This window comes from Ursus americanus, chromosome 10 (assembly GCF_024610735.1).
Source record: "Ursus americanus isolate L20-20 chromosome 10, mUrsAme1.1.p, whole genome shotgun sequence".
Classification (NCBI taxonomy): Eukaryota; Metazoa; Chordata; class Mammalia; order Carnivora; family Ursidae; genus Ursus; species Ursus americanus.
Genome location: NC_142136.1, coordinates 77,626,045 through 77,653,058, shown reverse-complemented (window position 1 = coordinate 77,653,058; position 27,014 = coordinate 77,626,045). Strand labels below are relative to the sequence as shown.

General features: G+C 37.6%; 1 protein-coding gene across 2 annotated transcripts in view; it reads right to left on the bottom strand.

Annotated features, from left to right (window-relative positions):
- Nucleotides 1-20,182, bottom strand: part of PSPC1 (paraspeckle component 1) — a 92,853-nt gene extending 72,671 nt beyond the window's left edge. For both annotated transcript variants that reach the window (XM_087865245.1, XM_045797148.2), the window contains exons 1-2: nucleotides 19,632-20,182; nucleotides 12,499-12,800 (exon numbers count right to left, since the gene is read on the bottom strand). In XM_087865245.1, coding sequence (XP_087721371.1) covers nucleotides 12,499-12,800; nucleotides 19,632-19,997 — 668 coding nt within the window. In that variant the 5' untranslated portion in view covers nucleotides 19,998-20,182. The remainder of the gene's footprint in view (nucleotides 1-12,498; nucleotides 12,801-19,631) is intronic.
- Nucleotides 20,183-27,014: the final 6,832 nt, after the last annotated feature.

The following is a 27,014-nucleotide window of genomic DNA, read 5'->3' as shown; positions in this document are numbered from 1 at the left end:
GGGGAGGGGCAGAGAGAGAGGGAGAGAGAGAATCTCAAGCAGACTCCCCACTGAGCTTGGAGCTGGAGTCCAAATGCAGGGCTCAATCTCCCAAACCATGAGATCATGAACTAAACTGAAATCAAGAACTGGATGCTTAACCAACTGAGCCATCCAGGTGCCCCTAAAAAGTTTTTAAAACCTAACAAACTCTGTGTATAAGTACAATTAATTTACTCCTTTTATAAACATAGGAAAATATTTCATAGAAAAAAAGACTGAAAGGAAGCAAATCAAATTGGTCAACCATTAATGTTAAATCTGGAGTTGTTACCTGTAGAGTTTTTCTCCTCCTCACTTTGCCTCCAAATTAACCAATCATTAGTTTGGCTGTAATACTGATACTTGTCCATAGGAAGTTTTATGTAAGTCAGTCAGTCCTGTGAAATCCTATCATTTGGAAGGGACCTCTGATCATGTTTCATAAACATTTCTTCAGATTTTCCTTTCTGCTAGATATACACAATTTTACACAAAATGAGTCACCTATCCATGCTTTCTTCAGACACCCTGTATCACTCAATAAAAAATGGCACCATTTCAGATGTATGCATGCACCATAATTTTTTAACCATACATACTGGTGGGACATTTAAAGTTTCCATGTTTTCTGAAATGGTACATAATGATTAACATATTTGTGACTGACTTTTCCTCATTTGTTCAAGTATCTCTTTAGAGGCAGAATGGTGAGAACCAGGGGTTATATATACAGTACTAAAAACAAAACAGCTTAAAAGATGATGCAACATTTTGTGTGTGGAATTAAAAGCTGATTATGTAATGATAACAATTTCACTACTAAATAATCCTAGTAGATATATACCATTTTGCAGGATTTTTTCAATTTTAGTTTTTAATATAGTTGAGAATTGAAGAATAATGATAAAATAACTCCTAGAATGATGAAATAAGATGTTTTATGATAGAGGAAAAATAAAATGAGTAGGACCTGATATTATCTTAGATTATAAAATGACCCAATGGACCCATATGGTAAATTATAAGGAAAAAAAAAAGTTTAAGTATTCTTTTTGTTCTTTTGAAGACCTCTAAGAAATAATAAAAAATTGATCTTCACAAATAATTAAGACTTCTCAAAAAAGAAAGTATAAAACTAAAACTGGACCCAATTGACACTGACAGTATAATAAGGCTTAAGGGTGCCTTTCTGGAAAGGTAAGGAGCAATTTATACTTCCACCACCAGCACATATGCCTAGATAACTCTTGTGTTTCCTATTTATATAAGCAAAAGCGGTATTACAAAGCTGTTTTTATTAAAGAAATATTTCTTCTGAATCTAAAAGAATCCCATTTAATGGAAAGCTGTGATGAAGCAAATAAAATGATGGAAAAGTAATCCTTTTGAAGTAGAAGTATAAAATAGGAAAGGTATAAAAAAATTATTAATGGAACAATCACTTGTGTGCAGAAAAAGAGTTAACAAAATGGGCCTGAAACGGCTATCCCACCACCCTAAAAGATAAGGCTGATTTTCTGTGCCGAAACTATGCAAACTCTGTGGTTTATGCTGAATATAAACCATCTAAGTTTATTTCCTTCATGGAGTCCTAAATTTTGGTATTTGCTAGGTAGAGGAAACTTATAAAACTGACCTCTACCTCTACCCCACCAATCCTTTACACACACCATTGGGGTCAGTTAAACTTTACTTGGTAGTTATCACTTCATTCTGTTGTCTCAACTAATTGCTGGAGGAATTAAGTCCTGTGTTACTCAACTGGAAAAGGACTCTTGCAAGTAACAAGAATTTTATAACAATTTGTTACACTGTTTTATTTATAGAAAATAAATATACACATTTATTTATATGCTAAATTTATTTATAAATTTTTGAGCAGTTGTTAGCATAGATGCATAGCCAAATGCTCTGCCATAAACAGATGTGGGGTTTGCAACTTTAGTTTGTATTTTTATTGAGATATAACTCACACACCATAAAATTCACCATTTTAAAGTGTAGAGTTCAGTGGGCTTTGTATGTATAACCATCACTATGATCTAATGCCAAAACATTTTCATCACCCCAGAAAGAAACCCCAAACTCATTAGCTATCAATTCCCCATTTCCCTGACCCTCTGGCAACTACTAGTCCACTGCCTCTGTGGTATATATGCCCTTAAGAAAAATTTGTTTAGGACGTATGGCTGGCTCAGTCATTTGAGCATGTGACTCTTGATCTCAGGGTCATGAGTTCAAGCCTCATAAAGATTACTTTAAAAATTATAATATAAAGAAATTTTTTTCTTGAGTGTTACATTTCCTGGTGTCATTAGTCTTCATAAAATAACTACATACTAATCCACTATAAATATGATCTACTTAATCAATTCTCTATTAAGAAATTCAGATTTGGCCAATATTTTGTTATTAGAAATGAAGTAATAAACCACATATAAAGTGATACACCAAACCTTTGAGTCAAAATACTTAAAATATACCTCCAACAGTCAAAGAATCTTAAAGTTTTTATAGTCAGTAACCAAATCCCTCCCAGAAAGAGTAACCAATTTCCATCAGCGCCAGGAGTTATAAAATACTCGATGTAACTTAACTTTCACTCACTGGGTATTTTTAAATCTTTGCCAATATATTAAAAAAAAAAAAAAAAGATTTAGTATGTCTCTGATTACCAACAAAAGATTTAAGTATCTAGCTGTCAACCCTAAAAAATGTGTCTCTCATGAGTCAAAAGAAAGCACAGAATTATAACTTAAGACTCTGAAGAGAAGGGATAGGAAGCAAAACATTCTTTTTCTCCCAAAAAGAAAAATAAAAGCAACAAATAACTAGCAAATAAAGTAGTGCTACACACAGCAAGGATTTGAGCTACATCATACAACACAGATCAAGAAGTTTCCTTCAAAGTTACTCTTTACAATTAATCTTGCCCTCATGAATCTTTAATTTTCTAATAAAGTTTGGGTTATCAAAGTTCAATTCGTTTAAAAAAGGAACCATTTAAGAGGCGCCTGGCTGGATCAGTTGGAGTGTGTAACTCTTGGTCTTGGGGCTGTGAGTTCGAGCCACAGGATGGGTACAGAGATCAATTAAATAAATAAAATTAAAATTTAAAAAAAAAGGGAACCATTTATTTAAGTTTTTTCCATGGAAATTCCAGAATACATTTGCCACAAAATCTATACCCAGGAGCAGAGGCTAGCTGGCTCAGTCAATGGAGCATGCAACTCTTGATCTCAGGGTTCTGAGTTCAAGCCCCACACTGGGTGTAGAGATTACTTTAAAAATTTTTTAAACTTAAGAAAAAAAAAATCTATACCCAAGAAACAAAGAGCAACCAAACATTTATGGTCGATAATGTTCGCCACAAGCTTAGTTATTACAGCAAAAAAAGGGAAACAACCTTAATGTCTAATAATGGAATGTCCATTGTCCAAAAAAGGAATGATTAAGTGTGGCATAGCTGTAACAAAATACCATGCATTTTTAATAATATCAAAAAGACTCGCAATATAACAGTCAGGAAAACTTTATAAAAAGAAAAGGATGCTTACTAATGAGAGGAAAATCTTGTATTTATTATCATAAATAAATAAATCACAAAGTAGGCTGGTGATGTAAAGGCAAGAGTCTAAAATAAAATGTCTTGCAATCTTCACTCCTACAAAGCTAAGAGTTTAACAGTATAAACCCTCAAAAGCCTACAAGGAAAACAAATCCAAAATGAAGCAATTCTGAAAAATACTTGTCCTGGACTCTTCAAAAATGTCAATATCACAACACTGACATTCTTCTCACTTGGGAAACTTAAGATAAAAAGAAATTACAGCCATAACAACTAAATTCAATGTGTGATCTTTGAATAATAGATTATAAACAGTTATAAAGGACACTATTAAGGAATAGAGAAATTTCAATACAGACTGTATATTAGGTAACATATAGGCATACCTCACTTTATTGTGCTTTGCTTTACTGGGTTTCACAGATACTGCATTTTTTACAAACAGAAGGGTTTTGGCAACCCTGCATCGAGCCAAGTCTATTGGCATCATTTGTTTCAATAGCATTTGCTCACTGTGTCTCTGTGTCACATCTTAGTAACTGTCACAGTGTCAAACATTTTCATTATCATATTTGTTAGGGTCATCTGTTATCAGTGATGTTTGATGTCACTATTATAATTGTTTGGGGGGTGACATGAACCACACCCATAAAAGACTGCAAACTTAGTAAATGTTATGTGTGTTCCGACTGCTCCACTGACCAGACGTTCCTCTATTTCTGTATATCACTGGGTATCTTCTTACTCCCTGAGACACAACAATATTGAAATTAGGCCAATAAACTACCCTTCAATGTCCTCCAAGTGTTCAAGTCAAAGGTAAACTTGTATCTCTCTTACTATAAATAAAAACCAGAAATTATTAAACTTAGTGAGGAAGGTATGCCAAAAGCTGAGACAGCCTGAAAGCTAGGGCCTCTTGCCCCAAACATGAGCCAAGTTGTGACTGCAACAGAAAAGTCCTTGACGTGCTAATCTAGTGAACACAGGAATAAGAAAACAAAACACTGTAGGGGCGCCTGGGTTGCTCAGTCAGTTAAGCATCCACCCTTGGCTCAGGTCATGAGCCCTGGGTCCTGGGACTAAGCCCCGCATGGGGCTCCCTGCTCAACAGGAAGACTGGCTCTCCCTACCCCCTGCTCATGCTCTACCTCTCTCTCAAATAAATAAATAAAATCTTTTTTAAAAATTACTGATTATTGTTGATATGGAGGATGTTTCAGTGGTCTCAATAGAAGTTCAACCCAGCCACAACATCCCTTAAACCAAAACCTAATCTAGAGCAAGGCCTTAACTCTCTTCGATTCTATAAAGGCTGAGAGAGGTGAGGAAGCTGCAGGAAAAAAGTCTGAACTAGCCAAGGCTGGGTCATCAGGTTTAAGGAAAGAAGCCATCTCTATAACATAAAAATACAAGGTGCAACAGCAAGTGCTGATGCAGAAGCTTAAGTCACCCAAAAGATCTAGCTCAGATGATTAATGAAGGTGGGTACACTAAACAACAGATTTTCAGTGTAGATTAAATAACCTTACTGGAAGAAGACGCCATCGAGGACATTCATAGCCATAGAGGAGAAGTCAATACCTGGATTCAAAGGACAGGCTGACTGTCTTGTTAGGGGCTAACGCAGCCTTGGTGACCTGAAGATGAAGCCAATGCTCACCGACCATTCTAAAAATCCCAGGGCCCTTAAGAATTGTGCTCAATCCACTCTGCCTGTGCTCTACGCATAGAACAAAGAAGCCTGGATGATAGCACATCTAATTACAACGTGGTTTACTGAATATTTTAAGCCCACTGCTGAGATCTACTGATCAGAAAGAAAAAAAAGATTGCTTTCAAAATACTGCTCCTCATTGACAATGCACCTGGTCACCCAAGAGGTCTGATGGCGATATAAAACAAGATTAATGTTGTTTTCATGCCTGCTGACACAACATCCATTCTGCAGCCCACACGTCAAGGAGCAATTTCAACTTTCAAGTCTTATTATTTAATAAATACATTTCATAAGGTTATAGCTGCCTTAGATAGCGATTCCTCTGATGGATCTGGGCTAAGTAAAATGAGAAATTTCTAGAAAGGATTCACCATTCTAGATGCCATTAAGAACATTTGTGCTTCATGGGAAGAGGTCTAACTATCAACATTAACAGGAGCTTGGATGAAGCTGATTCCAATCTAACCCTCATGGATGCCTTTCAGCTGAGGGGTTCGAGACATCAGTGGAGGAAGTAACTGCAGATGTGGTGGAAACAGCAAGCAAACTAGAAGTGGGGCCTGAAGATGGGACCACACTGCTGCAATCCTATGATAAAACTTTAACAGATGAGGAGCTGCTTCTATGCATGTGCAAAGAAAGTGGTTTCTTGAGATGGAATCTACTCCTGGTGAAGATGCTGTGAAGATTGTTGAAATGACAACAAACAACTTAGCGTTATTACATAAACGTAGTTGATAACACATCAGCAGGGTTTGAGAGGACTGATCTTCCACCAATTTTGAAAGAAGTTCTACTGTGTGTAAAATGGTATCAAACAGCACCACATGCTAAAGAAAAATCCTTCCTGCAAGGAAGACTGTTCATGCAGCAAATTTCAGTATCATCTTATTTTAAGAAACTGCCACAACCACCCCAACCTTCAGCAACCACCAACCTGATCAGTAAAGTTTTTTTTTTTTAATTAAGGCATGCACGTTTTTAAAAACATAATGCTTATTTCACACTTAATATAGTGTATAGGTATAAATATAACTTATATGTACTGGGAAACCAAAGAATTCATTTGACACACTTTATTGTGATATTCACTTTATAGCACTGGTCTAGATCTGAATCTGCAGTATCTTCAAGGTGTATCTATATTGAATAAATGTTAAATTTCTTCAGTATGACAGTTATACTGTAGCTTTTAAGAGAATATTCTTGGCAGATGCATATCAAGTACTGTATTCAGGGATAAAGTATGACATCTGACTCTCAAATGAATTAGCCAAAGAAACAAAAACAAAACTGTATGTATATAGTGAAATAAAACATATGCCAAATGCTAACAATTAGTGAATGTAGACACCATATATATTAACATTAAAGGGTTGCTTTAAAGCTAAAATGTCTTTTCTAACTAAAACTGAAACATACAGGGCACCTGGTGGCTCAGTTGGTTGAGCATCTGATTTCAGCTCCTGCCATGATCTCGGGGTCCTGGGATTGAAACCCATGTGGGGCTCTGAGCTCAGCAGGGAGTCTGCTTCTCTGCACTGCCCCCCCCCCCGCTTGTGCACTCTGTCCTTCAAATAAATAAAATCTTTAAAAAAAAAGATTTGAAATACACATTTTTCTGCTTCTAGGGAAACAACCCCAACATCGCTTTTAGGGTATCAGTTAGCAAACGGTAAAAACGTAACACTGTATCTTGATTTAATTAAACCTGCAATGGTCTTTAGAAAAACAACACAAAACAGGGGAACCTGGGTGGCTCAGTCGGTTAAGCGGCTGCCTTCAGCTCAGGTCGTGATCCCAGGGTCCTGAGATCAAGCCCTGTATTGGGCTTCTTGCTCAGCGGGGGAGTCTGCTTCTCCCACTGCCTGCTGCTCCCCCTCCTCGTGCTTCCTCCCCCCTGCCCGTGTCAAATAATTTTTTAAAAAATCTTTAATGAAAGAAAAAAAAAAACACACGAAAAGCTAGAAAGAGAAATTTAAGTAGTGAGCAGCTAGCAATATGCCTACTCAATTCTTATGTAGTTCTAGGGCCTAAGCATCTCTATGTTCTAAGTGTGATTCTAATGTTTAAAGATGTAACATACCATTATTACCATGGATGAAGATTTTAAATTATCCTTTTCTCTGCCATCTTTCTTCTTTGTAATTTCAAAATAGCATAAATATTTAATTAACACATATTTTTGCATAATATGCACTGATCATTATATACACTGTACAAGACTGTTTACCTAGAACTACATATGGTATACAGCACTTAATGACAATTTAAAAGTATTTTCGGGGCACCCAGGTAGTTCAATCGGTTAGGCATCGACTCTTGGTTTCCGCTCAAGTCATGATGGGGGGGGGAGGTCCTAGGATCAAGCTCTCCATCAGGCTTGCACTCACTCAGTGGAGAGTCTGTTTGTCCCTCTCCCTCCACTCCTCCCCCTGCTCTCTTTCTCTCTCAAAAAAATAAATCTTTAAAGAGAGAGATAAAAGTATTTTCAAGGAAATTTTGATTACACAAGAAGTCTACACTTAGAAACTACATCCCCATGATACCACGCCTATAAATCACTTGTATTATCCTTGATATCTGAGATTCAGTCAGTCTATTAATAAATATTTGATTATCCAAAATGTACCAAGACCATAGTTGGGGCTAGAGAATCAGGGTAAGCAAAACAATCCCTGGAGGGTTCTAAAAGACCAAAACAAACAAATGAAAAAGAATGAGTAAACAAATAATTTTAAGAGCTAAGAAGAAAAAACACAATGCTGTCAGAAAGAATTAACAGAGGGAGCCCACTTTACATAAGGCAGTGAGGAAATTCCTCTACATGCAGTTACATTTCAGCTGATACCAACTATCCAAAGAGGGAAAAGAGCATCCTGAGTTCTGTTAGAAGGTTTAACTAACAACACAGTTCTGAGCAAGGATAGTCTATAAAAAATTACACCTGTAGCACAAAATGAAAAGCAAGGGATGCGGTGTCAGACTAAAATCCACCATTTATTAGTTGTGTAATCTTACACAATTTACTTAACATCTCTCAGCCAGTTTTCTCATCTGAAAAATGGAACAATACGGCTATGAAAATCCAACATGCTCATGATTATGAAATACGGCAGATAATACAATGTTCAACACCTGGTCCATTCCCTCAAAACTGTTTTTAAATTATTCCAAAAGCTACCTGTAAGAAATAGTTAGATATTGGGGCGCCTGGGTGGCACAGCGGTTAGGCGTCTGCCTTCGGCTCAGGGCGTGATCCCAGCGATCTGGGATCGAGCCCCACATCAGGCTCTTCTGCTATGAGCCTGCTTCTTCCTCTCCCACTCCCCCTGCTTGTGTTCCCTCTCTCACTGGCTGTCTCTATCTCTGTCGAATAAATAAATAAAATCTTAAAAAAAAAAAATAGTTAAATATTTCCCAATGCCTGGATATAACTTTAAAAAAATACCAATTAATCAAAGCCCGCAGTGGAAAAAATACTAACCACATGCCTTGCCTATTGCTTTAGCTCCTTCCTTTCTTCATTAAATAACTATTATTAGCTTACTTTATGGCCAGGAATTATGAGACTACAGGTGCTAAAAAGAGTATAACGCTAAGCAAAATAAGAGAAAGACAAATACCGTATGACTTCGCTCATATGCAGAATTTAAGAAACAAAGGGCAAAAGAGACAAACCAAAAAAAAAAAAAAAAAGACTCTACCTACAGGGAACAAAACAGATGGTTGGGGGCTGGGGGTGTGAAAGGGTGAAATAGGTGAAGGGGATTAAGAGCACACTTATTCTGATGAACACTGAGTAAGATATACAATTGCTGAATGACTAGACTGTACACACGAAACTAATATAACACTGTATGTGAACTATACTAGAATTAAAGTTAGTGTAAATTTAATTAAAAAAAAAAAGAACATAGGTGCTAGGATTATAGTGTTAAACAAGACAAAGCCTCTGCCCTCATAGAACTTACATTCTACTGCACAGAAAGACATACAAATTAAAACAGTAAATGCTATGACAAAAAATAAACTGGGAGAGGAGAGTATCAGTGACACTGCAGAGGGGATGACTATATGAAGATAAAACTACTTCTCTGAGAAGATAACATCTTAGCAAAAGGTGAATAAAATGGAACAAGGCCTGTGATGTGGAGCACACATTCTCTAAGCAAAGGGAACAAGACCAAAAAGTATCTGAGGGAATAAACTGGCAGTGCTGTAAAACAGATATAACATGAATGACAGCTTTAGCATGAATGCTTAACGGTCTAAAACAAACTGAAAATGCTTTACAAATCACCAAACTAAGCTGTGGGGCCAAAAACAGATATTTTATATTGTCTTTGTATCCAGTCCCCCAAATCCTAAAATATTTCAATGATCCCAAACAATAATACAATAAATGGGCACACTTTATTACTAACAGAGATAAAAGGAAAAAATACAATAATCAACTAAGGAACTTTTACAACAAATCCAGTGTAAAGTCTAAGGATGAACATCAAGAACTTTGTCGTGGGCAAACTGAAAGGAAAGGCATGTTAATATGGCAAGAGGTTTAATGACTATTATTATAATTACTTACAAGTATTTTTAAGTAAATGGAGAGATACACCACATTCATGGAATGGAAAAGTCAGTATTGTGAAGATGTCAACATTCCCCAGAATGACCTGTACACGCAAGGCAATTTCAATCAAAAGCCCAGCAGAATTTTTTTTTTTAATTGACAAGCTGATTTCAAAATCAGTAAAAATAATCTGAAATTAATGTAACATTGTACATTAACCATACTCAAACTGGGAAATAAACAGATGAAGTAAGTAAGAATATACAAAACAACAATACCCAGAACAATTTTGAAAAAAGAATAAAGTTAGGTGATACTATCTAATTTCAAACCTTAGCATAAAGTAATTAAGAAAGTACAGTATTGGTGTGGGGCACACCTGGCTGGCTCAGTCAGTAGAGCACGCAACTCTCAATCTCAGGGTTGTAAATTTAAGCCCAATGTTGGATGTAGAGATTACCTAAAAATAAAATCTTTCAGGGGCTCTGGGTGGCTCAGTCAATTAAACATCTGACTTCCAGTTCAGGGGCTTCCTGCCCAGTGGGGAGTCGGCTTCTCCCTCTCCCTTCTGGTGCTCCCCCCACCCTGCTCTCGCAGGCTCACTCTCTCTCTAATAAATAAAATCTAAAATAAAATAAATCTTAAAAAAAAAAGAAGTATTGGTGTAACAGACATACAGATCAATGAAACAAAAGATAGCGCAGACGTTTTTCCCCAAGATTTTTGATAAAGATAGAAGATAAAAAAGGAGAAATCATAATCTTTTCAATTATCGGTGCTGGAACAAATGAATAACTGTATGGAAAAAGAATGAACTGTTACCTCACATCATACTCAAAATGGATCACCGGTATAAATAAAAAAGCTATAAAATGTATCAAGAAAGCACAAGAAAAACTTTGCTACCTTGGGAAAGGCAAAAATTTCATACAAGGATCCAAAAAGCACAAATCATAAAAGAAAAAAAAAATCATAAATTATACTTCACTTCTGCTTTCTATTTAAAACATTAAAAAGCAAGCCACAGACTGGGAGAAATCATCATAAAACAGACCTGTATCCAGATGTTTTAATTCAGTAAGGCAAACCTCCCAATTAAAAAATAAGCAAAAAATTTCAACAGAAACTTAATAAAAGATATAAAAATAGCCAAAAAACACATGAAAAGATACTACTCATTAGTAGTTAGGAAAATAAAATTTAAACTCACCATGAGACGCTCCTATACTCACTAGAATATCCAAAAGACTAAAAATGTCCAGTGTTGGTGAATGTATGGAGCAATTATAAACTAGAACTCTCCCACTCATTGCTGGTAGGAATGTGAAATGGTACCACCATTTTGGAAAACAATTTGGCAGTTTCTTATAAAGGTGAAAATTCAGCCATTTACCCCTAAATATTACCCAAGCCACATGAAAACATAATGTTCGCAAGAAGCTTCTACACAAATGTTCACGGTGGCTTTATTCAAAATGGCCAACAGCTGGAAACAACTTGAACATTCACCCACCCTTAAATCACTGGGCAAACTGTGATTATGTCCATATGATGGAATAAAACTCAGCCATAAAAAGGAACAAAATATTGATACAATGGTATGGATGAAATCTCATAAATATTAGGCCAAGCAAAAGAAATCAAACACAAGTGGCACCTGGGTGGCTCAGTCAGTTAAATGTCTGCCTTCAGCTCAGATCGTGATCCCAGAGTCCTGGGATAGAGCCTCGAGTCAGGCTCCCTGCTCAGCTGGGAGTATGCCTGTCCCTCTCCCTCTGCCCTGCTCATGCTCTCTCAGTCTCTCTGTCAAATAAATAAAATCTTAAAAAAAGAAAAAAAAGGAAGAAAGAAAGAAAGAAAGAAACCAAACACAAAAGAGTACATACTATTTCATTTATATGAAATAACTAGAAAAGGCAAAAGTAATTTATAGGAGTGCAGAAAGATCAATAGCTGTCTAATACACGGTTAAAGGGTGGAGAATACTGCAGAAGAACACAAAGGAACTTGTTTGGATGATGAAAATGTTCTCTACTTGACTGTGACTATAAGTTACATAAGTACATTCACTTGTTAAAATTCAGTGAGCTTTACATTTAAAATTGGGTGCATTTTAATTCATGAAAGTTATGTACTTATCAATCTCAAGAAGAAGTTGGGCATTTCTTTTAGCTGTATTTCTGCTGAAAGCATAGCATCAAAGCTTAATTCCCTCGAATTTCCAGAAATTCTGTAAACAACCTAATAATACGTAAAAAATCCAGTTCTGCTAAAACTAAAAAAAAAACTATGCATTTAAAAAGTTGATTAAAATGTCATTCATCTATCATTTAAATATAAAATTTTCCTGCACATATAGCATTCAGTCAGCTGAATGAAAATCATAATAGAAAACATTTCTAAGATTCAAGTATGAATCAATAATACTGAAGTCTGAAGTCTGACTCCTGGAGATACACAAAAATTCCTTATTTATATTCAGTGAATATTCACTCAACACCTACTTACCATATGCCAAGACAGTATGATGAACTGTACAAGGAAAGACAGAAGTTCAGAACAGAGAGAAGCCCATTTGCAACTGCACAGAAGGATGATGAGATGTTTAAAACTTACGTTGTTAGCAAGAACGCCCCATCACCACATCTTTCCAGAGCCTTTCGTGCAGGAGGTTTTGCTGCAAATTCTACAAAACCTTTTCCTGTAGCTCTACCACGATCATCCACAACCACAACGGCTTTCTCTACAGGACCAAACTGGGAAAATGCTTGCTCTAGTAGCTCATTGGAAACAACCGGCGAAAGGTTCTTGACAGTTAGGGCTGCTCCATGTGTAGCAAAACGAATTCGGAGAGGTCTGCTCTTCAAAATGGTGCCATCCAGCTCTGCTTTTGCAATTTCAGCCAGTGTTCTGGATTCCTTTTTAGGAGGAAAAATCACTTTTTAAAGATGATAGTAACACAAATAATTTTAAATAGTGGTTTCTAGGGAGAAGAGCTGGGTAGCTTTTGGAAATGGCTAACAGGGTCACTTTGTTTTTGTGTCATTCAATTTTGGTATCACGTGCATTGTATTAATTATTCAACAGTAAGTATGTTTAAATATCCCAATGTCCCAAGTCATCACTAAAAGATTATCTATTCAGAAATTACGAGCTATTAAATATTCGAAGCAGTATCTTTTTTAAATCTCCTACATATATTAAAGAAAATTGTAATTACTTTTTTTGAGACCAAGCACCAATTACAGGAAGCTATTATTTAAAACAGAGTAATTTCCCATATATTCCATGTTTTTGACATTTACATCTTAATAAAACATCCCACCTCTCCAATGCCAGAAAAATCCCCTTTCCTTTTTATTTCTTTTTTATATCATCTATGAAAACTACCATCAGATGTTGTTAACCATTTCTGAAATACTTTCATGGGCTACACATTTCTCCATTATACTGAGAAAGGCAAACGTGTACATTCATGGGCCATAAGAGTTCTCTTCATTATAGAGAGAATCAAGTGCACGCGCATTTATAAACTAAAAAATACATTCACTGCTGAAACCACCAGGGACGGTCCTTCTTGAAGAATTGTTGGTACAGAATACACACATCTAAACATAATCAACAAACTGATAAGTTTAATATAGGTATGTTCTTTTTCTTTGTGTTGTGAGAACTCTCCAGTGAGAATTGAAAGAAGTTTTATATGCACTTGTAAGTGAGCAAATATACTGTCTTATGAAAAAAGTCTTAAGATTACAATAGATCCTTATTCAATCCCTAAAATATTCATGACAGGTTTAAATGACTACACTTATGCAAAAATCTATCTACAGAACTAATTTTATAAGGACAAATGAATCTAACCTTTTTATAGATTTTCAAAATACCTATTTTTAAAACTTACTCTTGGGGTGCCTAACTGGCTAAGACAGTAGAGCATGTGACTTAATCTCAGAGTTGTTAAATTCAAGCTCCACCTTGGATATAGAGATTACTTAAAAATAAAATCTCAAAAAATAAATAAATAAATAAAAGTTACTCTTAAAAATTTTTTTTAACTTAAGCTATTCTTAAAGGAACCGCAAGCATCCAATAAATGTCTAACAAGCAATAGCTACTTTGTACTTAATATGTCATATAATCCAACAACTGAAAGGCATAGATTTTTAAAATGCTTTTGGGTCTAACTGGGGATGGGAAGAGGCACGAGGAAATTTCATGGGGTGATGATAGTTTTCTGTATCTTGATAGGAGTTTGAATTAAACAAATGTTATTTGTCTAAAATCACCAAACTGTACACTTAAAATTTGTGCATTTCACTGTATGATTTCAAATGCCTCAAAAAATAATACTGGACTCTAGTTAATGATAAGCATGCTAGAGTGTTCAAAGAGTCAAGAACTGATAGGCAGAGAGCGATGAATAGATAAGTGGGAAAAAACTAACAAAACTTAGAGAATCTAGATAGTGGATCTATGGATATTCATTACTATATATCTGAAATTTTTTCATAGTAAAATGTTTATAAGGGTAGGAGGATAAAGAGAACCTGGTGAGGACTTCCTAAAACTTAAGAGTGGTGGGACGCCTGCTGGCTCATTTGATAGAGTGTGTCACTCTGGATCTCGGGGTTGTGAATTCAACCCCCACACTGGGAGTAGAGATTACTTAAAAATAAAATCTTAAGAAAATAATAAATAAATGAAATAAATAAAACTGAAGAGTGCTTCCAGGGGGCATCTCCTGTTCAGATTCAGTCAAGTATATTCACAACATTACATACCCCCCCCCAGAGAAGCAGGAAATCCCAATTTTTATGCTAAATCAAGTAATTTTTTTACAGTTGGCAGTGAATTCAATTTTTAGTACTTTTGGGCCAAATGTTTATGCTGTCAGGAGTTTTCAATACCATAATCCTTCTTCAAAGTTTATGCTCTTCATGGTTTAAATAATTCTACATCAGGGCTTCTCAACTTTAGCACTCTTGACTTCATGGACAAAATTCTTGTTGTGGGGGGCTGTCCTGTGCATTACAGGAGGTTTAAGTCAGTAGAACCCCCACTTCTGACAATGAAAAATGTCTCCAGACAGTGTCAAATGTCCCCTAGGAAGCAAAACCACCCCACTTAAGAACCACTGCTGTAAATGTGTACTAAAGTTATCTGTAAAATCAATTAAAATAATGTGTTTGAAATGAAACCAAAGATTTCTTTACTTCATGCCACAGAACAACAATAACAAGGTAACTTTTACTAAGTAGGTACTATATACTAGCCATTCATTATTTTATATAAATATACATATATAAATATACATATATATACCTGTATAAATACACACACATACACAAATTAGCTTCCATTATCCTTATCAACAATCTTACAAAGTGGGTTGTTACTATTCCCACTACACATATGGGGAAACAGGCCTAGACAGATGGAAGTAACTCACCCCTGGACCTATACAGAATCCATAATCTCTACCAATACACCATAAATCCCTCCTTCCAGCTAGTGTCCATGCATCACTCTGCATAAAAAGTAAAACTATAGGTTTTTAACTTAAAGGAATACAAAAAATAACAAGAAACTAAGTGACTACCCCAAGATAGAGACTGCTTGAATTAGGATCTCATGATGTCCACTGGACCCTTTCGAAAGGCTCTTTCCAAAGCACATTTTCTTTTCTCATTGTTGGCTAGTGGTTAAAATTCACCACTGCAAGAGTACTAAATTTATAAGTACAAGGAAATCCACTGATGCAAAATAGAAATAGCCTTCAAGTCTATCAACAGAAAGTTGACTGGGTAACTGCATGTAATGACCATACAATATGGTCATTAAAAATCAATCTAATGATATGAGAAAATGTCAAAGAGATATTAAATGAAAACCTCAAATCACAATAGAATGTGTACGATATGTTTTGATATAGAAAAATCACACAAAGTTTAACAGTGATTACGTTTAATGTGTTAGGGGACAATCTTTCACTAGAATTAAAATTGTAATAAGAAAACTTCCCTGAACTAAAAGAGCACTTGAAATTATACGCTGGACAGGCCCACTAAGGAGATTCTATGACTAATCTTCTCTAGTATTTGACATTCGGTAAGAAGCACACAGTATTTCATTATTAAAAACCAAAAACACAAGGGGAGAGTATGTAGTCCTCCCCAATGGCTAAATTAATGCAAATTCAGTTTATTTTTAACTCTTTAATTACAACAGGGTTCTCAAACCTTAGAAAACATAAGAATAACATGGAGGGCTAATTAAAACCCAAGATTGTTGGGCCCCAACCCCACAATTTCTGATTCAGTAGATCTAATCTAAGGTGGGGTCTCAGAATTTGCATTTCTAACAAATTCCCAATTAACAGTTTTTGAGATGGTCTAGGGTCAGCATTGCTAGCATGACTGATAGGGAAAATAATATAAGACTAGGGAGAGATGTAAATCTGTTGGAAAGAAACCACACTTGAGTGAATCACTACCAGAAGTCTGGTTCACTAAAGCTAAAAGTAGGGGAGGGGGAGATAAAAGCAGAAACAAAGTTCAAGTCAAACTAATACCAGTTTTAACTATATTAAACTAGTTTTAAAATACAGCACTGGGACTTCTGGCTGGCTCAGTCTGAGAAACATGTGGCTCTTAATTTCGGGGTCGTCAGTTCGAGCCCCTCACTGGGTGTAGAGATCACTTAAATAAGTAAACTTTTTAAAAAATACACTACAACTTCTCAGTTAATTTAGCCAATCAGTAACCAGTCAAAACCTAAAAAAGAAGCTTTTAGGTCTAAAATTCCAGGAAATGTATCTAAAATAAACAGTCTATATCAACCCTCATGTACCATGGATTCACAATATGGATTAGGCCTTTATGAGGAAATGCCACTTCAATTCTTTTTCCTCCCCATTACATACTAGCAACGCTGACCCTACACCATCTCCAAAATCTTGTCTCACCTAATCAATTAACCGGAAACCTACAACCAGCAAGGTAAGAAAATTTATTTAATTTTGAAGATTAACTGCTGAACAAGTAAAACGCATTCCTAAAAATATAAATCAAATAAAATTACACCACTATTATAGAGCCACTACACCACCACTACATACTATAGCCACTACACCATTACTTACATTCAAATCAGGTATACACTACATGATTTTCCTAAGTAGAAAAAGATACATAATAGCTCAGAAATATTGAAGGCTTTTAAATGTACCTGTTAATTATACAGCCCAGATTAAACAGTAAAGTTATCCATAAAGTCAAAATTGTAAGCTAAATTCTAATTTCCCATTGACATATTTTTAACATTCCTACACAAAAAATACAGCATGATAGGTTTGGAGGAGCATATCCCAAAGGAGCAGACAAGAGCTGTCCTTACCTCCCCATTTCATAATCCCATAGACTTTTTTTTAGTAAAGAAACTAAAAGCTGGGGCGCCTGGGTGGCACAGCGGTTAAAGCGTCTGCCCTCGGCTCAGGGCGTGATCCCGGCGTTCCGGGTTCGAGCCCCACGTCAGGCTCCTCCTCTATGAGCCTGCTTCTTCCTCTCCCACTCCCCCTGCTTGTGTTCCCTCTCTCGCTAGCTGTCTCTATCTCTGTCAAATAAATAAATAAAAAATCTTTAAAAAAAAAAAAAAAAAAAAGAAAGAAACTAAAAGCTAATAGCCACTAGCCACATGTGGCTATTTAAATTTAAGAATAAATAAAAATTTAAAGTTTAAATCCTCCCGCACAATTGCTACATTTCAAGTGCCCTAAAGTCACATACGGCTAGTAGCTACTACACTGGACAGCACATTACTCATAGCATTTCCATCACTGCAGAAGTTCTATTGGACAGGGCTAATACACTAAAGGAAAAAAAGGATTATTAGTAGGTTTAAAGATGGAAGATTTTTCCATGTCAAAATGTTTACTACTGGCTTATTTTTTAAGTGTAAGGCTTCCAAAACAAAAGGATGTGCAGTCCTACCATTCTTCCTCCAGAATGTCAACTTTAGAACAGACCACAGGGTGCCAGAGGCTCAAGACTATGAAAATGTTAAATAACTTCTTTTGGAAAAGTTTACTAAAAACTGCCTAAAATACTTCATTGTAGAAACCTAAATTCCTTTAAGATAACTTTTGGAATTATATTAAAAATAATTTTACCAAATGACAGACTGTTTCTCTAACGTCCAAAAGATAACTATTTATAACTTTACGTTCAAAACGCACTGATTACATAACTTCAATTTTAAGAGAATTTCCAGGTCTCATTAATAATACCCTATGAATGGGAGCCTGGGTGGCTAAATCGTTAAGCGTCTGCCTTTGGCTCAGGTCATGATACCCGGGTCTTGGGATTGAGCCCTACATCCGGCTCCCTGCTCAGCAGGAAATCTGCTTCCTCCTCGCCCACTCCCCCTGCCTGTGTTCCCTCTCTTGCTCGCTCTGTCAAATAAATAAAATCTTTAAAAATATATATACATATATATATACCCTATGAAGATTCACCCTCTCTTGAAGCCATTTAGACTTTAAATGTTCTCCCTAAAAAATACATTAAATTACAATCAATTCTATCTACATATTAAAATTTTGCCTTGGCTAATCATGAAGAGAACCCGATTTTGAATGTTAAAACTCCAATTAGCTTCCACAAACTGCCATGCACATAAAATTCGACGGTCAAACTAGAAAGGCAACACAACACAAAAAGCCCTTGTGTAAAAGTGTCTCCAAGAAAAATATTTTGTTGGGAAAAAAATCAAGCATCTAAATACAAAATACAATAAAGCTATATTAATTGACACTGACGGAATTCACGACAAAGCACTTAGGAAAACCGAGGTAGGTATTTTGTCCCGTAAGAGCAAACCCCCGCTGTTTGAATTTTTTTAAAAAAAATGTGTGAGGCACAATTTTTGCATGTTATTGGAAAACTTTTAAGACTTAGACTAAAAAGTAAAATGTGTACTCTTCTAGCATTAAAATGTGCACGTAAAATATAATATACTCCCCACCCCAAAACGTGGAAACGTCCAGAATGTTTGGAAAGAGAACATCCTACATTAGATACGTAACAATTCGACACCGTCCCAGTATTACAGAGTTTAAGAACCAGGCAGTTAAAGGTGGGCTGCGCTGAGGTGAGAAACAACATGGTTTACCGTTAAACGCATGCAAGTCGGGTTGCAACCAAGGAGATGATTTGGAAAATATTTAAGAAGCGAGTCCGCTGGTTGGTCCTCCATGCCCAATGAAATTTCTGGTAAGACCGAAGCTTCCGTTCCAAATTCATATCTAATTCATTTCCCTCACAACAGTTTTTCCTGGAAGAAGTCTCACCCCAAAACGTTTCTGAATCTTGTCGGAACCAGAGAACTAGAACCCATTGGGCCGGGTTAGCCGAAGCCTACGTAGCGCGGGGCAAGCGAAGCCGGACGCGCGCAGAGCAGAAAACGTTGGCGACAGCAATCGCGGAGCGACGGGAAACCGAGCCCGCTAATCGGAAATACCGGGCTAAAACGCCGCTCTGGGTGAGAGGACAATCCAGCACGGCGGGAAAGACAAGGACGGGAGGCGCCGCGGTTTTCACAGGCCACAGCGAAAACCGCAGCTGGGACAAGGGTTTTCTCCAAGGCGGCTGAAGAACGTGGAGGGCCGCCCGCGGCGACCCGCTCCTCTAAGGGGCCTCCCTTCACGCCCCCTTCCCCCGACACCGCCACCGGCTAGGCCCGACACTCACCAAACGGATGAAGCCAAAGCCACGGTCTCGATTGATAAAGACCTCGCTGGGCTCCCCGTAGCGCTCGAAGAGCCTCTTGAAGTCCTCCTCCGTGATGTCTGTGGGCAGGTTCCCCACGAACAGTCGGCAGCGTTGCGTGTACGTCTTTTCGCCTGGCTTGAGGAAGCTCTTGATGTCGATGGTGAATCCCATCTCTTCATCGGGGTGGTCCTCTGGGGGCACGGAGGCAGGTGGCGCCGGCTCCCCTGCCAGCGCGAGGGCCATGGCGGCCGCCGGCTCGCTTTCGCCTGCCGCGGACTCAAGAGCTCGAAGGCGGGCCGGGTTTTTCTCAATGCGTACTTGCTTCAGGTTTCCTCTTAACATCATCTTAGTGAGTTAACTTCAGACACCGGATATAATTCTAGAACTATAGCTGTATCTCTGTATATACCTACAGAAATGGAATATAGAAAAAAATAGTCAGAGAAGACTGGTAGGTCTTCTAGCGCGCTGCCCTGCCAGATCCGACTCACGGCCGCGGTAGCCGCACGTTCAAAATGGCGCTGCCACCAGCCGCAGTTACAAGAAGAGACGCCGGCTGTAAGTCCCGCCCCTCCGCAAAGGCCGTCGCCGGAGCCAACGCGCCTGCGCATTATTGGCGCCAACGGCAAGATAACTAGCATGCGCAAGAGCACGCCATTCAATGAGCTGCCTGCCCAAGCCACCTCCTAGGCTTCGCGAAAAGCGGTTTCCCATCTTCCTGAATTAGCCGACGGTGGGGTTGCACTTGTGAGATAATTGTGTTATGTGTGCACACAATGATTTGGGGAATATCCATACTCTTTTAAATATCCAGCTCAATTCTCAATGACTATGGAAAAATGAAAACTTGCAGATTTTATGCATGGCATTGAATAAGAAGATATTTCCCAGTAATTGAAACAAGTAAAAACATTTATTTCTGCCCGTTTAAACAGCAAGGTTTTTATTATATTTACTGATAAGACTATCCCGTTCTATAAAATAATTATGCTGTTGATTATTCACCTCCGAGAAGGACTCCATGAAATTGCTTATGAAATTCTGAATTCTTGTGGACCATACTCCATAACAAGAGTCAACAAATATTTTCTGTAAAGGGCCAGTTTGCAAATATTTTAAGATCTGTGAGCCACACACTGTCTGCCAAACTACTCAGTTCTGCTCAGTACCTCTCCTGGGACATGGGCAGGCAGTCCTCAGTGAGTGTTAGAAAGAAATGAATTCACTCTCTGCAAAACATTTCAGTAGCTTCTCATGAGGTTAAACATATGCTCACTTAGGAAGAGCAATCCCACTCCTGATTAAACAAGTGAAGGTCATGGTCACACAAAAAACTACATGCAAATGTTTACAGGGACTTTATTTGTAATCAACAAAAACTGGAAACAATCCAAATGTCCAACTAGTGATAGGTAAAGAGTGTGATGTTCACATAATAAAATATGCTCAGCAATAAAAAGGAACGCACTACAGAACACAGATCCAATCAGAGGTTGCCAGGGGCTGGGGGGTTGGGGTGGTGACTACACAGGGACACAGGGAAATTTTTGGAACAATGAAACTCTATTTTGAATGAGGTGGTGGCAATTGTATGTGTTTGTCAAAACTTGGTAAACTGCACTAAAAGGGTCAGCATTACTGTATGTAAATTATGCCTTAAAAATTTTTAAACGATCCAAAAATTTTAAAATAAAACACCATCAAGACTAATCCCTATTTACCTTAGTGACCATCCAAATTCTAATCACTCAGACTCTAATTCCCGTATGGGTCTGTAAATTGCTGAGTCTGACCGAATTCCCCACACCCCTTTGCCCCAAAGCCTTCTACTGAGTGCTTGGAAACTCACTCTCTGTCATCAGCAAAATCCCCTATCTTTAATTTTTCTCTGAACATCTTCCTGCTTTAACTGGAATATGGTTTTCCTCTGAAGATTGCTTCCTCAACAGCCCTCCCTAGAAGTGGACCTTTTTTCCTACATCCCATGTGTCACGGACTTAAGTATGAGACACAGACATTCTCCATGAACCCTTGTAACTTGGAGAACATCCCTCTCCTTCAGCAAAAATCCCAGCTCCAAAATTCTCGTGCCGACATAAACATGAGCTTATGCTCCCTTTTCCGTTCTCCGTCTTCTTTACTCTCCTTTCCCTCCTGTAATAACTTTCTCACCACTCTTTAAATTTATAACCACAAATGTCAGGTAGAACCTCAGCCCCTACTTATTTCTCTCACCTAACAATTTCAGACTATCTTCTCTCTCTCAAACCAACACTCCCCCACCTCATTCATAGCCAATATTGTCAATTTTTATTAACTTCGCTGAAGAAAAAGACACAATCAGAATAAAATTGCCCTACTCAATCAGCATCAAATCAACTAACCTAATTCCATATGTAGCCTTCCCTCCTGTTACAAGAATGAATTGCCAATGATCCCAAGGCCAACCCACTGGATAGCATCTCTTTCCAAACACTTCGCTTCCACAGTTACCTAGTTACCTTTCCAAGTGGTCAATCACTTGATCTGGATTCTACTATATCCAAACTGCTACCCAACTATATCCAAAACAAACTGCTGATAAAACTGTCACCTTAAAAAAAAAAAGGAAAGAAAAAAATCCTTCCTAGATCAATGTTGTCCTTTAGTTATTTCTTTATTAGAAAGAAAGGAAGAAAGAAAGAGAGAAAGCAGAAGAATTTTCTATATTTTCTGTCTCTATTTGTTCATTTGATATCTCCTTAAGCCACATTAATCAGATATCTATCCCCGCATTCCATTCCTCTGAGACCTCTCTTGGCATAATGGGCAACAGCCTCTACTTTACCAGGTGCGACAGTCAAATCTCAAACTTCAGCAGCATTTGACATTGTAGACCCATGGCTGGGTTTCACCATGTGTAATTTGGGAATAATAACTACTTAACAGTTATTGTGCATAGTAAATGGATTGCATTTATATAATATTTGGAAAATATTCTGATACCATAAGTGTTATTATTGGTTACTTTTCTCCTACCTTCTGGAAACACTGTTCTGTCTTCTGTACTATCATATTCTCCTGGTGTTCTTACACCGCACTGGCCTCAGTCATTGTACCTTTCTTAGGAATCTTTAGCATCTTGGAGAGCCACAAGTTTAAGTTCTTCTCTCTTCTTTAGCTACATTCGCTCCCTAGGTAAGACCATCCACATCATGGTGCCTCAGAAGCATTAGAGCATATTTTCTAAACCTCAACACTATTTGCATTTTGGACCAAATAATTATTTGTTATGAGGGGATGTTTAGCAGCATGACTGGCTTCTACCAAATAGGTGCCAGTAGCACCCCACTCCCGGTTGTGACCAAGCAAAACCTGCCAGGCATTATTCTAATTGTGTTACACCTATTAACTCATTAATCTTCATAACAATCTCTTAAGGTAGATATTATTGTCATTTTTTATTTTTTTTATTTTTAAAAGATTTTATTTGTCAGAGAGAGGGTGGAGAGAGAGCACACAAGCAGGGGGAGCAGTAGGCAGGGGGAGAAGCAGACTCCCTACTGAGCAAGGAACCGGATGCGGGACTCCATCCCAGGACCCTGGGATCATGACCTGAGCCTAGTGCAGACCCTTAACCGACTGAGCCCAGGAGTCCCTATTGTTGTCACTTTTTTTTAAATATGGATTTTTTTAAAGATTTTATTTATTCATTTGATAGAGAGAGGACAAGCAGGGGGAGTGGCAGGCAGAGGGAGAGGGAGAAGCAGGACCCTGGGATCGTGACCCGAGCTGAAGGCAGACGTTTAACCAACTGAGCCACCCAGGCACCCCCGTTGTCACTTTCAAACTTTATTTTTTAGAGCAGTTTTAGAATCACAGCAAAATTAAGAAGAAGGTACAGAGAAGAATGATACATCTGTTACAGCTGATGAACCCATACTGTTACATCATGATCACGCAGAGTCCAGTGCAGTTCGCTCAGTGGTGTATATTCTATGGGTCTGGAAAAATTTATGATGACACGTATTCACCATTATAGTATTATACAGAGTGCTTTCTCTTAAGATTTCATTTGTTTGAGGGGATAATAAGAAGGGGGAATGAACCATGAGAGACTATGGACTATGAGAAACAAACTGAGGGCCTCAGAGGGGAGGGGGGTGGGGGAATGGGATAGGCTGGTGATGGGTAGTAAGGAGGGCACGTATTGCATGGTACACTGGGTGTTATACGCAACTAATGAATCATGGAACTTTACATCAAAAACCAGGGATGTACTGTATGGTGACTAACAATATAATTTTAAAAATTATTTTTAAAAAAAGGTAAAAATAATCCTACATATATCATAAAGTTTTTCCAAAGTTATATTCAACAACGTTGTTAAAAACTCAGTCCAAGACTGACTCATTATATTCTTTACTCAAAGGTAGCTATTATTATTGGTTTGAAATGTGTAATGTAAAATAAAGTGTTCTATTTCTTTTTCAAAAAAAAAAGATTTCATTTGTTTGAGAGAGAAACAGAGCACAAGCAAGGGGAGGGGCAGAGGGAGAGGAAGAGGAACAAACAGACTCCTTGTTGAGCAGGGAGCCCACACAGGGCTCAATCCCAGGACCCTGAGATCACAACCTGAGCAAAGTCAGACACTTAACCGACTGAGCCACCCCGGTGCCCCTATATGGAGTACTTTCACTGCTCTAAAACTCCCCTGTGCTCCCCCTATTCATCACTCTCCCCATCCAATCTCTGGAGATCACGGATGTTTTTATTGTCTCCATAGTTTTACCTTTTCTAGAATGTCATATAATTGGAATCATACAGTGTGTAGTCTTTTTAGACTGCCTTCTTTCACTTAGTAATACGCATTTAAGATTCCCCTATGTCTTTTCATGGCTCAGTAGCTCATTTCTTTGTAATATTGAATAATATTCCATTGCCTGGATGTACCACAGTTGATTTATCCATTCACTTACTGAAGGACATCTTGGTTGTTTTGAAGTTTGGCAATTATGAATGAAGCTGCTATAAACATCTGTGTGCAGGTTTTTGTATGGATATAAGTTTTCAACTCCTTTGGGTAAATACCTAGCAGTGAGATAGCTGGATCTTAGAGTAAGAGTATGTTTAGCATTTGAGAAACTGTCAAACTGTCTTCCAAAGTGGCTAGACTACTTTGAATTCCCACCAGCAGTGAATGAGTGTTCCTGTTGCTCCACATCGTTTGCCAGCATTTGGTGTTGTCAGTGTTCTAGATTCCGACCATTCTGTTATGGGTATAGTGGTATCTCACTTTTGTTTTAGTTTGCATTTCGCTGATAATATACCATATGGAGCATCTTATCTTATGCTCATTTGAAATCTATGTATCTTTTCTGAGGTGTCGTTTTTTGGAAGATTTTATGTATCAGAGAGAGAGAGCGAGCACAAGCAAGGGGAGTAGCAGGCACAGGGAGAAGCAGTCTCCCTGCTGAGCAAGGAACCCAATGCGGGACTTGATCTCAGGACCCCAGGATCATGACCTGAGTCAAGGGCAGACAACCAACCAACTGAGCCACCCAGGCATCCCCCTGAGGGGGGATGAGAGACTGGCTGTCTCTCTCTCTGTCAAATAAATAAATAAAATCTTTTAAAAAATAATAAGTAAATAAATAAATAATAAAAAGTCATCACCAAACCAAAAGACATTTAAATTTTCTTCCATTTTTCTTTTTAAAGTTTCGTGTTTTACATTTAGGTCTATGATCCATTTTGAATTAATTTCTGTGAAGATTGTAAGGTTTATGTATAGATTCTCTCTCTCTCTCTCTTTCTTAATATGTGAATGTTCAGTTTTACCAGCACCATTTATTGAAAAGATTGTCTTTGTTCCATTGTATTGCCTTTGTTCTTTGCCAAAGATCAGTTGACCTATATTTATGATGGTCCTTTTCTGCATGCTATATTCTCTTTCATTGATCTGTCTACTCTTTCTCCAATACAATATTGTTTTGATTAGTGTAACTTTACAGTAAGTCTTTTTTTTTTTTAAATCTTTTCAGCAGCAGCTTTTTTTCTTTTTTTAAGATTTTATTTATTTATTTGACAGAGATAGACAGCCAGCGAGAGAGGGAACACAAGCAGGGGGAGTGGGAGAGGAAGAAGCAGGCTCCCAGCAGAGGAGCCTGACGTGGGGCTCGATCCCAGAACGCCAGAATCACGCCCTGAGCCGAGGGCAGATGCTTAACAACTGAGCCACCCAGGCGCCCCTACAGTAAGTCTTAAAGTTGGGTAGCATTAGTCCTCCAATTCTGTTCTTTTCCTTCAATATTGTGTTGGCTATTCTGGGTTTTTATCCTCTCTGTATAAACTTAAGAAGTAATTTGTTCATATCAAAAACACAATTTGCTGGAATTTTTATTGGGATTACATTGAATCCATAGATCAAATTGGAAAAAACTGACTTCTTGATAATATTGTCTTACTATCCATGAACATGAAATACCTCTACATATATTTCGTTCTTCTTTGATTTCATTTATCAGAGATTTGTAGTTTGTCTCATATGGATCTTGTAATTTATGCATTTATATCAAAATATTTCATGTTTTGGAGTACTATTGTAAATGGTATTGTATTTTTTAAAAGATATTATTTATTTATCTGAAAGACAGAGCAAGCATGTGAGAGAGAGAGTACGAATGGGGGTAGGGGGAGGACAAAGGCAGAGGGACAAGCAGACTCCTCGCTGAGCAGGGAGCCCACCATGAGGCTTGATCCCTAGACTCTGGGACCATAACATGAGCCAAAGGTAGATAACCAACCACTGAACCACCCAGGCTCCCAGGAATGTATTTTTTATTTCAAATTCCACTTGATCATTCTGGTACATAAAAGTAATTCACTTTTGAAAATTAACATTATATCCTACAACCTTGCCATAATTGCTTTTTAGTTTTTTGTCAATTCATTCAGATTTTCTACATACACAATCATATGATCTGCATGCAAAGACAGTTTTATTTCATCTTCCCAATCTCCATACCTTGCATTTACTTTTCCTATCTTATTGCATTATCTAGAACTTCTAGAAATTGTTGAATGGCAGTGCAGAGAGAGGAGAGCCTTGCCTTTGACATTTACTTTAAAATTTTTTATTATGTTCTGTTAGTCACCCTACAGCACATCATTAGTTTTTGATGTAGTATCCCATGATTCATCATTTGCATATAACACCCAATGCACCATGCAATGTGTGTGCTCCTTAATACCCATCACCGGCCTATCATAATCCCCCGCCCCCTCCCCTCTGAAGCCCTCAGTTTGTTTCCCAGAGTCCATAGTCTCTCGTGGTTCATTCCCCCTTCTGTTTACCCACCTCTTCATTCTTCCCTTCCTTCT